This window comes from Ostrea edulis, chromosome 6 (assembly GCF_947568905.1).
Source record: "Ostrea edulis chromosome 6, xbOstEdul1.1, whole genome shotgun sequence".
NCBI classification, from domain to species: Eukaryota; Metazoa; Mollusca; class Bivalvia; order Ostreida; family Ostreidae; genus Ostrea; species Ostrea edulis.
The window spans coordinates 2,199,167-2,216,470 of record NC_079169.1 but is presented as its reverse complement, the minus strand read 5'-3'; the positions used below and the strand labels follow the sequence as shown (position 1 = coordinate 2,216,470).

Genomic DNA, 17,304 nt, shown 5'->3' with positions numbered 1-17,304 from the left:
CTCACGGGGTTCCAAGAGGCCAGAAGTCGACGCAATCTCATGGAGGTCCCAGAGGCCGAGTAAGGTCACTGGTCCAGTGACAACGAATATTGAGATGGGGTCACACTATGGATAGTCTTGCTTTCCCTAGACCTTTCTAATATAACAAAAATAAAAAAAAAATAAACAATGCAAATGTTCACCTGAAAATACGTGTAATTAAGCATTCGCATAATCACAAATACAAGGTACATATGTACACGTAACCACTTTTATTTCGCTAAATAAAAAAAACACCAAACGTTTAAAAGATATTTTAATGCACACACAGTGTTTGTCAATTCATAAAAAGGCACTGTCATGGATATTGAAAATCACCTAGCTACAATATACATACGTAATTGTTAAACACGTGGGCTTGTGCGTGAACAGGGAATATTTTGTTGTTGCCAGACTTTGTTTATTAATTGTAATTACTGTCATGCTACACTGAAAATAAACCTTGGTGGAAATTGGATAAATATTGCAGCAACATTTCTTTACAATTTGCTGTTGCAATTATAAAGCACATTGTACTTAAGGTTTAATTCTAATTACATCTAAATTTCGAATATTTCTGCAATCAACTGGACTTTAAACTGCAGTGTGCACCCCGTGTTGGAGAATAAAGCATAAATATCAAATATTGTCTACTGTATAGATAACGATAAGAAAGGTGATTATCTTCTCCAATGGGGTGTTGCAATCCTACATATGTAATGACAATGAAAATGGAAATGGAAAGCTTTTTGGGAGATGTATTGTCAATGAAAAAGATATTGATCTTAATTTGACGAAACTATACACAGTAAATGGAGAGCCTATGAAAGGGATACCTTCCAACAAATTTCGCCAATAGAATAATTTGTATGTAAGAATTTAAATCCTGGGTAGGATTGAAATCGCGCTGTGGATATTCAATAGATCGTCAGATCACACCAATTATCGCTTGTAGTCTCGTCACAGCAATATAAAACACTCCGTTCATTGCAATACAGTGGTAATAGGATTTTAAAAATTTAAAAGGATAAAAACGGGGAAGATAGCCACAACAGATCAGTCGTGGGTAGATATTGAGGTGAAACTTTTGGATTATTGTTCAGAGAGAGATGGTTGGCTAGGTTTCAGGTACACTTTTATCACACTACATGGAGTAAACATTGACGGATGGGAAGTGTTAGCGAAGTGGACTCGTAACGAATGTGTAAGTACCATCACTGTTTCTACAGAACTATCATGTGAGCAAATTAATCTTACGTATATACGATGTGGTATAATGAGATGTTGGACAATTCTGTCTAATCTTTCATGTGAGCAAATTAATCTTACGTATATACGATGTGGCATAATGAGATGTTGGATAATTCTGTCTAATCTTTAACACTTTTTATACATAATTTGTCATGTGATGATGAGATGTGGTGAGGTTTCAATGGTGTTCAATATAAGTAAAAAAAATGTTTAAAAACATGAATTTTCTAATCAATCTAACCTTAAAAATTTGACAATCATCTAATCATGCTTTCATGGGCTGCCAATGCTTTGTAACCCTGTCAAGAGAACAATATTCTTTTTGATAAAGTATTAAAATTCAAATATATTTATTAAGATAAGTCCCTCGACCTATCAACGCAAACAATGCAATTCAACGTAAGACAATGATTTAGCGATTGTCAGGCCCTTATTGGGGATATAGAAGACCAGATCAGGAATGTTAAACTCTGACTAAGCCATTGTCAACAATTCCTGGGATCTGGCGAGCGCCTCTTTCTGAGGGCGGTCATCTATCAGTGGCACCATCTCCTGTCGTCAAAATTTCTCTTTTTCTCCGAAAACTTAATCAGAGATAACATGGAATTCAATCCAGGGATAAAATTAAACTCCACGAAGAATACTTGTTTTTTGTTGAAGTAGCGAAAATTATCGAAGAATTTTAAATATATGGACACCTTATTAAAAATTCACGCAATTCAATCTTGTACTTTCAAGATGATTGACGCCAGTCTGCAGACCGACGAGGTAATCATACGATCCATTCAATCATACGTTTTGAGCAGAGGAAGAATTTAATAAAACTCTGTTTCGCCGATCCGACACGTTGAATATACATAATACCTCTCGTTATTTTACTTCATTCTTTAATTTAGCTTAAACTAATGACAAATAACAGACGAAAATATGTATATTTTCTTTTTCTAAATATGTACCCTGGTCCAAATAACACCGACTTTGCTGAAATCAGTTGTCTAGCAGATACGCCCTAAGGTGTTGAATACGCGCAGTTCTGAAGGGTTTTCACTAACATGTTCGTTCCAACTTATTGTACGTATTACTTGAATCGAAAATTACCCCTAAATTACATGCTATAATAAAAAATTACTGGACATAATAACGCCGATCCCCAGTGAGTGTTCCTTTGTCCAAGTTTTTTTTAAACAAAGTATACCATTAACTAACGGACACCTGTCGAAGAATATCTTATTTTCAACCCGTTACTTGGACAATGTTAAGGATTACTAGCTTAGTTTAGGATAAAAGAATTGTTAAAATAAATGAACGGGAGATTATCCTTCACAAAGAGTCTTGAATTCAGCATGTCTTTCTATCAAAAAGCAATCTTACATCTGTAGAAGTGGGGGAGATTCGCAAAGAACCAACGCGACGAGATCATAAATAAGTCCGAATTTTCTCTGACACTTCTAAATGTTTGCTTATAGTACTTGAGAGATAACAAAGCGCAAAGTAGCACATAAAGTATTCAAAGATCTTTGTTGTGACTTGCCGTAGGACAGAGAACTACAGGGTTGTCACATACATGTATTTTGATAAGATAACCGAGGACCGAGTCCTCTTCCATGAGGGTGCAATCTGATTAATGACTGCTAGGTTAAAAAACTATCATTAGGGGACAGATGTGACACATTTAACAAATAAACCTTTAAAAAACCCTGGCATATGATATATAGGCCTGCTAAATTAAAGAACCTTCTCTTATCGCAAAATGATGCCAAGTAAATTTTAACAGATATCGATAGGTAACCTTGTGGAGGTTTACTTGCTGTTCTGATCTTTCCATTTTGTGTTTCAGTTTATCACAAATGGAGTCTGTGATGCAGAAATCTCCGCGCCTTCAGCACTCTGGGAGCTCCCCTGACGACAAAAAAGAAACAAAACCCAAAGCATTTAACCTGAACTACATGCACAATCCCCCAACTATCATGCCAAATTTAGGCAAGAAAAGGAAAAGTGCACTGCCGAAAACAAACGTGTCGCGCGTGCTGTTGTACGACAACGTCACCCAGCAACAGATGCTGGATGTTAAACTTTCGCACATCAAAGTTGAACAACATCGCTCGAGTCGGTTGCTTGACCTACACAAAAAGTCGTTCATCACACGACAAAAACGACGCCATCAAAGACTTTTCGATGCTGGACTGATCCTTCCGGAAATTGACCCAAAGCCAAAGCCATCTTCGTCTCCCCCCAGAATACCCAGCAGGGTCTCTGTCAAATCCCCGGAAAGACAGCGGACGGAAATAACGGATGAACTGGAGACGCTGAAGCTCCCCGCTCTTGAAGACGATGAAAATAATAACAAACGTCACGTGATATTCAAACTAAAGGATGCTAATGGACATACTCAAGTATTTCATACATTTGACGAGGAGAATGGGATATTTTCTGAAATTGTTCCTTTACATTCTTTTTATGCAAAGACTACCGACGACCCACGATTTCAAGGTCTAGAGGGCGCTTTGGTGAAATCCGCAGCGCGATCTGAGGGATTTAACGAACTGAGTCCCAGTTTCCGACGGGAAAGTACAAAATATCCGGAACATTTAATCGCTTTAATAGAGATGGAACAACCCTAGACTACCCACTGTCTAAGGCAGTTTGTATCCACTCGATGTTTTTGTTACCAGCATTGCACATAATCCTATCAAGTTGTTTCCAAAGATTAGACAAACTGGAATTGGATAAGTACAACCACAAACACTCCATTTTCTACCATGTTTAACATTTATTTGTAATAACAACACTATAAACATAATTAAATCGGCTTTATTGCTACAGTATAGTTCATTTCATGTCTACTTGTGTATAACCCCTAATAGGAGATTCTGTGTATCTTGTTATCCATTATAAAATGGACAAACATAATTTAATAAGGAATTATGCCATCTATCAAACAAAATACAGATATTTTCAGAAATCATTTCTGATAAGAATATTAATGTAATCACTTTTCAAAACACATACTTGTTCGGATCAATTGATTTAAGGTCTTTCCAGTAACGTCACGCAGAAACATGATACTTTGGGATCTCTCCATTTCTAATGTACAAAAATTACCCAGTATGTGTAACATTGAGCTTAAACGTGTGATAAAAAAACAACCCAAGATTATTAAGAAGTACAGGCAACTAGATACTCTGATAGGAATTATAGACAACGAGAGATTCAGTACAGAAAATATTATAAACAAAATAAAGTCTTTTCTAAAGTACATATGTATATAAAAGCAATAAAATTGTAGTATATTCATACATTGAAAAATAATCTGGAATGTAATCGACCGTCCACATTTATTCTTGGTTCGTGATGTAGTATTTTTTAAGAAGTGGCACTTTAGAGTACCCCGTTTTAACTTTCACTGAAGTGTCCATCAGGGTGAGTGCTCCTGCATCTACAAACTCCACCTGATGTTGGGAAGAAGGTGGTATTCTAAGGCAGCCAATGTTTATTTTCTCGACGGTGACGTATTTCAGCTTAGCAACGAGCTTTATGCACCCATAGAAAGACGTGGAACTGACGCTGAGGTTGTAGAATTGGAGACAAATACTGGCCAAGTCCTTTAAGCCTGGAATAGCGGCGCACAGAGGAGGCGGGTTTCGAGCTAAAAATAGTCAAGTTTTACTGAAGGTATACCTATATTGTGTAATTTTTGTATTTTGTAAGGGCTCAATTGTAGTGGTACTTCAACGAAATACATTCATACATTGTACATAGGAACTATAACCACGGCAGTACATTTCAATCTGCGAAAATCATCCCTCAATAATTTAGATGTATGATGAAATGGCTGGATATTGCCTTATTAACAAAGCCAACGCAGAACCAAGCATGGTGGGGTTTGGGGTTTGTGTGTTAGGCTGGATGGGTAATCTGAATTCGCGTATCAAATAAAACTCGAGTAAAACATCCGCCTAGGAATAAAGCAATACGAACATGGAATCTGAATGCATTAAACACTGACAATCACACATACCTGATACCGAGACGTTCATGTACACGTGACCATCCACGCTAAGGGTGACCTCAAGTCCGTAGTCTTTGTCCAGATAGGTCACATTAATACACACTGTCGTGAAAAAAAAATCATTATTAATGCTACAGACAAAATACCCAATATAAAAGATAAAAAAGATGAAGATAATCTCTTAAATCCCATAAAGAATACAAAATTGAAAACATGGCAAACATAAATCCCTGAAAACACCAAAGGTGAGATCAGAAAACACCAGAGGTGGGATCAGGAAACACCAGAGGTGGGATCAAGAAACACCAGAGATGGGTTCATGTGTCTAAGTGGGGTACTCAATCCCTGTCCCCAATTTCATTTAAAAACACAAAACGTGAAAATGTCACTCTCTGTGATAACAGAGAATTTACAAGTTGGTGAAACCTATGACATTGTACAGTATTTTCCCTTGAAGTTTCCGTTGATACCAAAGTATGATAGCAATCGAATCGCCACGTGGTATTGTGAGGAAACAATGCGTCATCAATATCGATACATGTACATAATCATGACAGATCTCTAGGTTTAAAGTACTACATGCAGTATGTGAAGGGGAATTCTTCTCGTGTCTTACAAAATTAAAGTATCACATATATTCTCGGATTCACAGTGTGTATATTCACAGTATATATAATCACAGGCACCTGAAGTGTGGATAGCTTGTATAGATCTTATGTACATACCACCCCACCTTTCTAGAAAGAATTTGTTTTATACAAAACCAATAATTTATCCAAAATATGTTATTTCCCCCACCGATCACCCTCATAAGTCGTTCTGAATAGTCAGTTGGTGATCGGTGGGGGAAATAACATATTTTGGATAAATTATTGGTTCTGTATAAAAATAATTTCTTTCTAAATATATACAAGCTATCCACACTTCAGGTGCCTGTGATTTAGATTTCTTCTATTGATAATCGTTTGCCGCGCAAGAAAGAAAATAAAGAATGCCACAACGAAAAATGTCCAAAAGAAAACGCAATTAGATCGACCGAGGTTGACACTGAAAGACTAGTATGCATGCTTATCCAACTGTTAAATGAGAGAGGGTTTAGTTCGATGTAAGTATAACACACAGTATATGCATTCAAAATCATGCAGTACCGGGGGGGGGGGGGGGGGTGGAGGTAACGAGAGTATTTGTACATGTAACTTTTCATTTCCTGGCGACGGAAATATCAGGTTTTCTTTAAAGTTTCAGTCATTTTTTACTGGCTCACCCATCTTTTAAATGAGAATGAACCGAAGAACCTCGCCTCCTCCACCCCATAGAGAGAGAGAGAGAGAGAGAGAGAGAGAGAGAGAGCATACTCAAATGACTTTGTCTCGATCTGGTTTATATCCTGAATACATTTCCATGCACCTACGCGTACTAATCATGTTAATTGTAAACTATATTCTTAGCATATCATGGTGCGTGCAGATCTGCATACATGTATATTAATTTATGTTATTTTTGCCCATTAGCATACAATTCATTTTATACTTAATAAACCCTGCATCAGTCATCTGTACACGTGGAACCAGGAATCGGGAACATTGATGAGGGTGTGTGTGTGTGTGTGTGTGTGTGTGTGTGTGTGTGAAACATGTAAAAGGAATAAATTGGGCATAAACAAGCGCGGAAAACAGGTGTGCCTACTAAGAACTTGCGCCTACCCATAAGCAGGCGGAGATTTAAGCCAATATTTAGTTTAAACTACATCTCCCCTTGTTTTGTGAAACGCAACTTACTCGGATTATCAGGTTTGGATTCTGATTTAGTATGGACTAAGCTTACGGCACAAACATAGAAGATGTCACCAACTTCCCATACCTAGGAAGTAAGATCACCATTGATGGGGGTTCAGAGGCAGATGTACAAGCTCGCATTTCTAAAGCCACAGGAGCGTATGCTGCTCTGCGGAACATCTGGAGGTCAACAAAGTTTAGCACCAACACCAAAATTAAGATCTTCAAGAGTAATGTGCTTGGGGTCCTACTATACGGTGTTGAATCTTGGAAAGTAACCAAGTCTATTTCCAACAAGCTGGATGTATTTCAGACCCGATGTCTTCGCAGAATATTGCACATCTTCTGGCCTAACACCATCTCAAATGACGAACTGTACAAAAGGACAAACACCACTCCTCTATCCCAAACGATCAGAAAGAGAAAATGACTGTGGATAGGACATGTATGCAGAATGTACCCAACTTCCATCCCAAGGGTTGCTTTGAAATGGTCACCAACTGACAAGAGAAAGAGAGGAAGACCAAGAGAGACCTGGAGAAGATCTGTGGAGAAACTGGAGTTGGGGACAGGTCCAGAAATGGGCGAAAGACAGACCAACATGGAAGTCTCTGGTGACGGCCTTATGTGCTGACAGACCAACATGGAAGTCTCTGGTGACGGCCTTATGTGCTGACAGACCAACATGGAAGTCTCTGGTGACGGCCTTATGTGCTGACAGACCAACATGGAAGTCTCTGGTGACGGCCTTATGTGCTGACAGACCAACATGGAAGTCTCTGGTGACGGCCTTATGTGCTGACAGACCAACATGGAAGTCTCTGGTGACGGCCTTATGTGCTGACAGACCAACATGGAAGTCTCTGGTGACGGCCTTATGTGCTGACCAGCACGAAGAGGACTAAGTAAAGTAAGTAAGCTTACGCCTGGTCGCAAACATTTCTGAGAAACGGCACCTGATGATGATGATCATGATGATGATGAGTGAAAATAGTAGGGTTTATCATATAGCTAATAAATAGTCTATTATAAAATCTGCGTAAAATATAGAGAATGTTAGCGTTCAATACCCTGAGAATTTATTGAACGCTAACTTTGCATTGCGTAAATTGTGTGCGCCCGAAACATTCCGAGTATGAGCGTTCAATATTGACGTTACCGTAACGACGTAAACAAGCCAAAATGGCAGACGACGTTCCTCCGAATCTGACAGAGCCGGTATTTGATATCATATTCATTTATTTAAACAAAATGTTTTACTGTACATAAATTATGATGTCTCCATTCACAAAATCAGTTTGCTTCATGCAATAATGACGGGTTTGATATTGAACAGTTACTTAAGAAATGCATGCTGATATTGCATACCTTTACCTTAGATGCCAATATTGATGAATTCTCGTCTATTTTGGAGTATTTTGAGTGAAAAGGGATATAATTTAACAACTAAATACTTTAGCTATATAATAAAAGGGTTATTGAACTTATATTGGTGAATATTGGCACTCGTTGGCTGTCAATAAGCACTTGCAAGCTCGTGCATTTTTACAGCCAACTCGTGCCAATATTCATCAATATAAGTTCAATAACCCTATAATATTCAATCGACGGTTTTTTGTGTGATGTATATATACATCGCTTCTAATGCTGACCGCCTAGTGAAGGAACAGTGCTATCTTGACTCGGGTATATACCATTCTGAACCTGTACACGAAACTGAACGTTCTACTGAATAAGTTACCTCAAACTGGGATTATTTGTTTGGATATGTAATTTATAACAGATATTCAAAGACTGCTACAAAATCTATATCTGATCTATGTTTTGTTTGGAAAGTCTCATCATTGATATCTCTTTAGAATTGGTTCCAATTCCCTTAAGCTAACCATGACGAAAACTTTCACTAATTTTTCATGCCAAGATTACAAGCGTGATCAATCATTTTGACATGCATTTTTTCTTCACATGAGTATAACCAAGTCTGGTAAAAAATAAAAAAACAACAAAGAAATGGAGAAGAAAGGAATGAATCTGACAGAGCATGATTAAGGAGGTTTACCTGTGTCATTTAGCCCTATCTTGTCCACCTCCAAATGCTGACAGCAACCACAGTTATACCCCACACACTGACAACCGTTAGGTGCTCCCTGGAGTTTCTGGGACTTTGGTTCATACACTATAATATGTGTAAATATTATATAATTATTATACACAGTTTATTAAGTATCTCACAGACACTCGACGTTACACACACACAGAGATATATATATATATATATATATATATATATATATATATATATATATATATATACATTCGAAAAAAGACACTTTATATATATATATATAGTTATAGTTATAAAGTTCTCTTATAAAAAAAACCTATCCACAAGGTATAGGGTATATCATGCCGCCTTTTCACCAGCTGCATTGCTTGCAATTTTCTGTGAAAACTTCAATTTAATATGATAATTAGACCCCTACTGTCTAGCAGCAACGCTGTCAATCTTATATCTTGCATCGTCACGGCGAACTGGAAATAAAGTCCATTTATCGGCTATAGTAAACAACCGGCGGCGTGATGTACTATGTGACTAGTTTGTTTATATATATAAAACGTCGAGTGCCTGCGTATTATGTATAATGCATGTCTGTTTTGTGGTATTCCTTTGTTATATGTACATAAACATACTTGTACCAAAACAAAATCGCTCTAACTTCCGATGTAGATTTTGGGAGATCATAACTTTAGATACACGTTAAAAAATGGGACATGGATCACATGGAAAAACGCAACAAGGTGTAACCAGAATCTACCTGCAGCTAAGAAAGAAAGACCCTCTCATAATGTTGGCAAATATTAATCCACCGCAACAACATGACTGAATTTGCCCAATTGTGAAATGGGAGCCTGTGTTGAAATCCCTCGATGCTCAAAACTTGGGATTCCCCTTCAATTTGTCCCAACTGGCCGTCTCAAATGCACATTCAGATTCCAACAGTTCTTCTACATAATGATGACAGGCATATTTGATAGGGGTCTTCCTTTTTCTAATCTCACCTTTACATTAAATTCTATGGAAATCTTCTCATGGACAAGAAATCTTAAGTTAATGTGTGCCATAAAAAGTTATATTAAAAATTCCTAAGTCCCATAATTCCGTAACCACAAAACTGAAAAATCTGAAAATCAAAAAGGTGTCTTCCTCTGTCTAATCCAATTATCATGTATAAAATTCATGAAAATCTTCTGTAAAGCCAAATTTTGACCCCCATAGAATAATGACCGGGGGTCATTTTTCGACATCGAAAAGTGACCCCCTAGCCGTAGAAAAATTGGATAATTTTGTAGAAAGAAGACCCAGGGGTCATTATTTTGCGTGTCATACCTGAAAAATAATGACCCCCGTAGAAAAATGACCCCCTCCCTTTCTTAGCAGATTGATTGATTTTAAAGGAGTTGATATGGGTTCTCAGGTCATTATTTACCCAGAGTTATCGTTCCTGCTGCTCCTCTTATCAAATTTATTTCATGTGTAAATTTTTTTTCACGGTTAATAAAATAAAAGTAAGAACTAGTTCATTAAATTTGAGGAAAACCCACTGTAGGTTCCATGACCAATTACAACTGGAAAAAACCCGCATATTTCGGGGACAGATCCAGGGAATTTTCAAAAAGGGGTTCTACCATAAATTTTAGTTCTCAAAAGGGGAGTTCCATTCTCAAAATGTGTTCTATTTACATGTATAGATCTTGTGTAATCAAACACACACATAAAAAAGAGCTGCGTCTAAATACAATACTACTTGTGTCACAGAGAGGTGTGAAATCTTCTTAAACTGACGAATTGAGATACGTTTTTTGCAACTGAAGTCAATAGCTTATTTCATTTAGATATCATTATCGTTTTTCAAGAATTTTGAAAAATGAGTAAGTGTTGATAGAGGTATTAGTGAGTATGCGAACGATAACTTTGGATAGACTATAGCATTTCACTGGATAATTTATGCCTAACAGGGGTGTAGGACGAGGGGACGGGGGCACATGCCCCCTCACTTTTGGAAGATGGGGGGGGGGGGGCACAAGTGGGTTTGTGCCCCCTCACTTTTTTAACACAAAATTAACATAGATTGATCAAATGAGAATATACCATGGTTAAAAAATACTCAATTCTAATATGCAGGTTCTCAGCACTCAAAGCATTATTTCTTGCATGTACATAACCTATTCTCTCCGTACTACATTTTTTTTTTTTATCGAATTACGTTTTAAACCGTCATAAAATTGTTAGTTACAAGAAAAATGTTCTCACGGTGAAAATAGTTACATCTCATTTATATTAGAAGGGGATCCCCCTATTGAAATGTTCAAAAGTGCAGTATGTCGTACACAGTACAGGGGAGATGGGGAAGGTACAGCCGGGGCACATGTCCCCACACTTTTCAAAGGGGCAAGAAGTATGGTTGTGCCCCCCCCCCCCTAAGAAGGCTTTTTTTACAATCTGACTAGAATAAGATCCCCGATCCACTCCTTTGTTTTCATATTGTCTCTACAACATAAATACAAAGGAGCAGATGGAGGATCTCATTTTTATCAGATTGGGATTGTTAGCACAAATTAAAAAAAAAAATGAGTCATTACAGTCGGAAGCCCTCCAGAGGCCATGAATCTTGAATTCTTCAAAATTTTCTTCGGGAGACACGAAAATACATGAAACTTGATTAATGAAGTCAGTAGGAAATGGCATACAAGCAACGTATATAAAGTGTAAAAAAAAAAAAAAAAAAAAAAAAAAAAAAAAAAGTGAGAAGGGAAGTGTAAAGTCACCCCCCCCCCCCCCCCTCGAAATAGGATTTTGGAGTGTCAGAAGGATATCCTACGTGTTTTTTTATTTTTATTTATTTATTTTTTTTTTTGCTTGTCAAGTCAAAATGTGTTTAAGGTGGATTTCTTTGGTGTCCCTCATTATTTTTAGCCAAGCTACGCCACTGTCTATTGCGTTAAATTATCAAAACACCCAAAATAAAACGCCGCACTGTCATATCACAGTAAATGCAGTACACCTGCTATCACCGTGTAGAAACGCACTAGAGTAAAGTGTATCACCTTCTACTCTCTCTCTCTCTCTCTCTCTCTCTCTCTCTCTCTGTGTGTGTGTGTGTGTGTATGTGTGTGAAGAATGTAGAGGAAGCCAATTTACAAAAAGATGTGATTAATTAAGATTAATTCCAGGTTTAGCACCCTATAAAATGGCTGATGGGGGGGGGCACAATTTGTTTCCCCCCTTTCGAAATTCCTTGGATATCCGTATGAGTACACAATTCCCGCCGCTGATCAGAATTAGAGGATTTCCAAGACTAGTACCCCCCCCCCCCCCCCCCCGGCATGTCCATCCAGGTCTGCAGAGGTTGGGCTTATCGACAGAAAATTACGAGTCACTCTTTTACAATAGTAAATTCTTATTTTTGAAACAAAATTACAATTCCTAATATGTTTTAATCTGGTTACGTTTCATATGAATGATAGATTTACTTATAATATGATAATGTTGGACTGCCTCCCTTAGGCATTACCAGAGAAATAATCATTAATAAAATTTACAAGGGGGTCATTATTCTAAACGTGAAACGGACTGATTTTTTGAAAAAGACATTTTTTTCTACGGGCAAAAGGGGTCATTATTCTACGTCGAAAAATGACCCCCGGTCACTATTCTATGGGAGTCAAAATTTGCCTTTACACTGGCCGTCTAGACAGAATGATTTCTATAGGATACCCACCAAGTGACAGTCAGTTATATCTTTAGATAAAGTATCACATAGAATGAAGTTATATACCATATCAAAACAGCAATTGAAATTGTAATCAATTCAATAAAGACAATTGAATCTATGCTCTAAAAAATCCACAATTTATACACATTGAATTAGTTGACAATGTTCTAAAGATATGTGCAGTGGTTTGGATGATTCATGATTTTACCATGATCAATCGAACCCCTACTTATGGTTGAAATACTGCAGACTAGGCACTGAAGTCTATAAAAGAATTTAAAATACGAAATGTCTACAGGCCATAATTATATAACAAAATCATTGTACTATGGTCATTATTAAGTACTATTGGGAGCACAAACAGATCCAATCTTATTTCAGATATGTTTTTATAGTGTCATGTATCTATATAGAAGCAGAAGAAAGGATGACTTTACCTTTGTTGCCAGCAACAAATGCAGGCCAAGTCAAAAAGCATCTTTTCGAATCACCTGTAACAGTTCATCTGTCCAAACCACCGTCTTCAAATCGTCCGTTTGTCAGTCCAACTATCTTCATAGTTCAAATTGCCATTCATTTGTCTGAATCACTGTTTTTTAATTGCATGTATGTTCATCTGTCCAAACCACCTGCAGACATACAATATACCTAATAACCCATTACTGTCTACATTATAATCAACAAGGATCACAAAGTAGCACTGTAGTTCGGAATAACACTGTCTTTTAGGAATTATGCCGATTGCCACTATGATCTGAGAAATAAAAAGCATCGAAGTTTTATACATAGTAACTTTGTAAAGTTATGTGCTATTGAAAGTTTTGTGTACAGACAAAAATCGAAATCCAACAAATACAGTTTTATGTATCTTTGTCAGTGAACAAGTAATAAAGAATTTAAACATATTACATGTAGAGCAAAGCTCTCATGGCGCACGTGCCTATGGAGACTTGCTGATAAATCACTTGTAAATGGGCGTGGTCTTTTATTTGATTTCTTTTCTGTTTAACCTTGGTCTTATATAGAACAGGCGATTACGAGTCACGCATCTCTGTAAATCAAAAGCAAAACAAAATTCACCCGGTCCTACCAAACAGAGTACGCTAGAGTATGTTAGAGTACCCTGGTAATATATCATAATTCAATGCAATTAAACCGCATTTTGAAGGTGTTATTACTTTAGTTTAATCTATTAAATATATATCTGGAATATAATGTGTTTGATTTAATTATTTTAGGAAATATTTCATAAATCGTTTGAGGTTACAGTTTACTGTTCGACAGAATCGGAATCGAGATGGCATAAATCTTAATATTTGATCTTTGAAATTTACCTGACAGTGTCTCTGATACAGTAAGAGCATTCTCAGGTAATTTCATGGTCTGATATATATATATATATATATATATATATATACATCATTATTTAGAAAGTTAATGACGGCACCTTGTTCATACAATGTACCAACTTAGCCAGCTGTTGCAGATACTTTCAGCTTGGACGCTAAGATGTAGTAAACAATCATTCGTTACCTCTGACATTTGGTAAACAGGAAGTACAAACAAAACTTAATCCAAAAATTAATATTATTGGAAGATAGGTCTGCATCTTGAAGTTATTTCATGTGAATTTTTAAATTTACTCAACACTATTTACAGTTCAGATCACAACATTGATACAGGATATTGTAGTCGCTCTCTAAATAAAGAGACGGTAGATTTGGTATAAATTTATCCGGAAAAGATACTTAAGTTTAAAAAATCGGGATACAACATGGGATGACTTTCCGTTTAATGAGATTTACTTTGCTTCTTTATCTGTAGAACACTGATATCATCCGAGTGGCTTCGCTGGACCGACCATTACCTGCTCACTCTTAGTGGATTCGCCCCATTACCTGTTCGCCCTGAGTGACTATTCGCAGTGTTTATCTTAGGCAACACTAGTTGATCGGTGCATAATTTCCTTTATTAAGGAGAACTTGAAATTAATGAATGTGTGGCAAATCCGATTTTTTATTGCATAGGAAATGCATTTAATTAAACCTCGATTGTTAAACCAGCTTCTTTTTTGCATTCAACATTCTTCAAAGTTCATTTACTCACTGCCAGTCACTTATTTCTGAGGTTTGTGTGTGTGTGTGTGTGTGTGTGTGTGTGTTTAGATATGGTTGATGCATTCCACGTGTTTTTTCCCCATAAAGAGACAGTGTATGCAACGTTTTACCAAGAGCTTTGTATGAAAGTATACTTTCTTTTAAAAATGTTTTTATAAAACATGCTCTTGTGAAATAAATGAAGCAGTAATTAAACAATTTTTTTTTAAAATTCTTATGGTGGATTATTCTTATTTGATGAACCCTTCAAAATGATACCATGATTACAAAAACCCCACCATCCATTCACTAGACATGAAGTATGGTCGTTATACATTGAATATCCTGACTCAGTTCATTCATTCTAAAAAACATTTTGATTTATTTCAATTTTGAAAATATTTTACTCTTTGTTATTTTTTTAACATAACTTGTTATTTGTTATCGATAACAAGATAAATCAACTCTATATCATTAATAAATGATAAACTCCTTACTGGTATAGTTCAGAAATTCCCTTACCTGGGCTGAACTTTAACTAGAGTCAGTATATAGGGTTTTGGGGCATTCAATCACTTGAGTTACTGCCCCTGTTATACTGGTTCCGGTTACATATTTTTGGTGCTGCGAACCACGATTCCCGAATAAAAACCATGGCTTCACATCCTTCTATTTTTGATAGGCGAGCTGTAGAGTTGAAATGTTATCATCTACCCAGGGTGCAAGGACTAAGCTTTTGTCTGTTCATCGTCATTTCTCTCTAAGTAGAAGATGAACGCGAGAGCGCTAGTGTGGAAGGGCCGAGTATTCATAATCAGAATTCAGATATGGAGAAAGCCGCACAAAACGAGGTGACATCCGACTACCAGAAATGCAGAGATGGGCTTGAGCAGACCTTGAGATGTAGACGCCATGTTTCACTTTGTGAAGTTATAAGGAAAGAGAGACAGAAATTTTTTTCTCCTTCGGTGCCCTCGTCCGAAAATAAAAAGTGAATAAGTTGGTTGCGTTCGTTACAAGATCGCTTTTTATAATCAAACATCAAACTCGACAAAGCTGAAAAATCACAAATGAAAGCATATGGAATTCAAAACCGAAAATGGGCTGGATAGGAGGGAAGATTAAGGCACAGAAATACAAAAGCGATCTTTGTTACTGGTAACGAATTTCGCATTGCCCGGAAACAGTATTTATACTAAACACGAAAGTGCACGTGCATGAGCTCAGAAACCCGCGAAATGTATTTACAGAAAGTAACGAAAAATTACGAATTGTAAAACGTAAAGAAATAAATCTCCTCTAGCAAGCAAGAGAGAAATGCATAAAAAAATTTCTAGACATGTGTTATGCAGAAAGGGAAATAATCATTATAGAGCAATTCATGAATGGCATTGGGATTAGTGGCATTTGGTCTCATGTCATTTTACATCATCCTAAGACTTTAGAGAGTGCTATGTCTTCAGCCAAAGAATTGAAAGCAGTTAAGGGGCCACAACTTTCTCTCACTAAGCTTTGTGTTCATGCTGTGCAGTATATTAAAGTTAAGTCCCCTGATGAGTTGTTAAATGCATTGAAGTCTTCAGAGATTAGCGTTAACAAACTATCCATTAAGCAACGGTGAGGTAGACGTCAGTCAGGAAAAGTGGTAGAGTGTTACAATTGTCGTAAATTAGGCCATATAGCAAAACTTTGTAGGGCTCAAAATACTAATGTTACTGCTAAGGTAGTTCAAAGAAATACTAAATCTGCTTCAACCAAGTCTGCAAATATTCAGGAAAACAAGTAGGTGTTACCCTAGAAGCCCATACTAGAGTGACCCATGACTCTTCGATAGTAGGGCTCATCAGAAATACTCAGTAATAGAGATAACTTGATGCAGAAGTCATGTTATAGTGACAGTTGTGAAGAAGAACAATTTGTAAATACGTTTTTAGTTGACGCTGGTTCTCGGGGATTGTTTGCTTGCTCTTGTCTTTGTCCATTGCTGATTGTAGTCACTACATGCATCTTTAGGGAAAGTTGACTTAGAGTTTAGGATAGGAGACATTCTGTCATGAATTCGTTGTTACCGAGTTGGGAAAATTGTGTGGAATCCTTGGTATGGATTTCTTTGAGAGCAATGGTGTGACATTACATACACATGTATTTGGAATATCTAGAGGTCTCTTAGTGCTTGCAGGTCAGTCTATTCAGTTAGATAGAGAGACAGTCCTTGTCTGTGCTAGAGTCAAAGTTGCCAAGAACATAGCTGTCCCCAGATTGTGAATTGATAGTTCCAGCTTATTCAGTAGGTAGTGTTGACAGATCTGTACATTATTTGATTGAGCCATATCAGTCTTTAAGTCAAGAGGTTCTCTTAGTTGCTAGGACTTTGGTCAATC

The 17,304-nt window shown here is 36.9% G+C and overlaps 2 protein-coding genes across 4 annotated transcripts; one reads left to right on the top strand and one right to left on the bottom strand.

Annotated features, from left to right (window-relative positions):
• The first annotated feature begins 727 nt into the window (after positions 1-727).
• On the top strand, positions 728-4,101 carry LOC125646761 (uncharacterized). 2 transcript variants are annotated; one of them, XM_056141228.1, is made up of 2 exons: positions 728-1,256; positions 3,107-4,101. In XM_056141228.1, the coding sequence occupies exons 1-2, from the start codon at positions 1,219-1,221 to the stop codon at positions 3,888-3,890; spliced, it is 822 nt and encodes a 273-aa protein (XP_055997203.1). In that variant the 5' UTR covers positions 728-1,218; the 3' UTR covers positions 3,891-4,101. The 2 variants fall into 2 exon arrangements, with proteins under 2 accessions (XP_055997203.1, XP_048729238.1); XM_048873281.2 differs by having other exon boundaries at positions 737-1,222.
• On the bottom strand, positions 4,065-14,540 carry LOC125646762 (uncharacterized). 2 transcript variants are annotated; one of them, XM_048873282.2, is made up of 4 exons: positions 14,361-14,540; positions 9,113-9,229; positions 5,288-5,380; positions 4,065-4,915 (listed from the first exon to the last, which is right to left on the bottom strand). In XM_048873282.2, exons 1-4 carry the CDS (start codon positions 14,434-14,436, stop codon positions 4,605-4,607), a joined length of 597 nt encoding a protein of 198 aa, XP_048729239.2. In that variant the 5' UTR covers positions 14,437-14,540; the 3' UTR covers positions 4,065-4,604. The 2 variants fall into 2 exon arrangements, with proteins under 2 accessions (XP_048729239.2, XP_048729240.2); XM_048873283.2 differs by lacking the exon at positions 14,361-14,540 and adding an exon at positions 9,537-9,816.
• Positions 14,541-17,304: the final 2,764 nt, after the last annotated feature.

Bases quoted from the DNA above. Each gene is read 5' to 3' on its own strand.
- LOC125646762 (XM_048873282.2), bottom strand. From the start codon at position 14,436: ATGCAGACCTATCTTCCAATAATATTAATTTTTGGATTAAGTTTTGTT. The intron at 9,230-14,360 runs GTAACGAATGAT...CACATATTATAG, and splicing joins CTGTTTACCAAATGTCAGAG to TGTATGAACCAAAGTCCCAG. The intron at 4,916-5,287 runs GTATGTGTGATT...GACTATTTTTAG, and splicing joins CATGAACGTCTCGGTATCAG to CTCGAAACCCGCCTCCTCTG.
- LOC125646761 (XM_056141228.1), top strand. From the start codon at position 1,219: ATGTGTAAGTACCATCACTGTTTCTACAGAACTATCAT. The intron at 1,257-3,106 runs GTGAGCAAATTA...TTTGTGTTTCAG, and splicing joins TGTTTCTACAGAACTATCAT to TTTATCACAAATGGAGTCTG.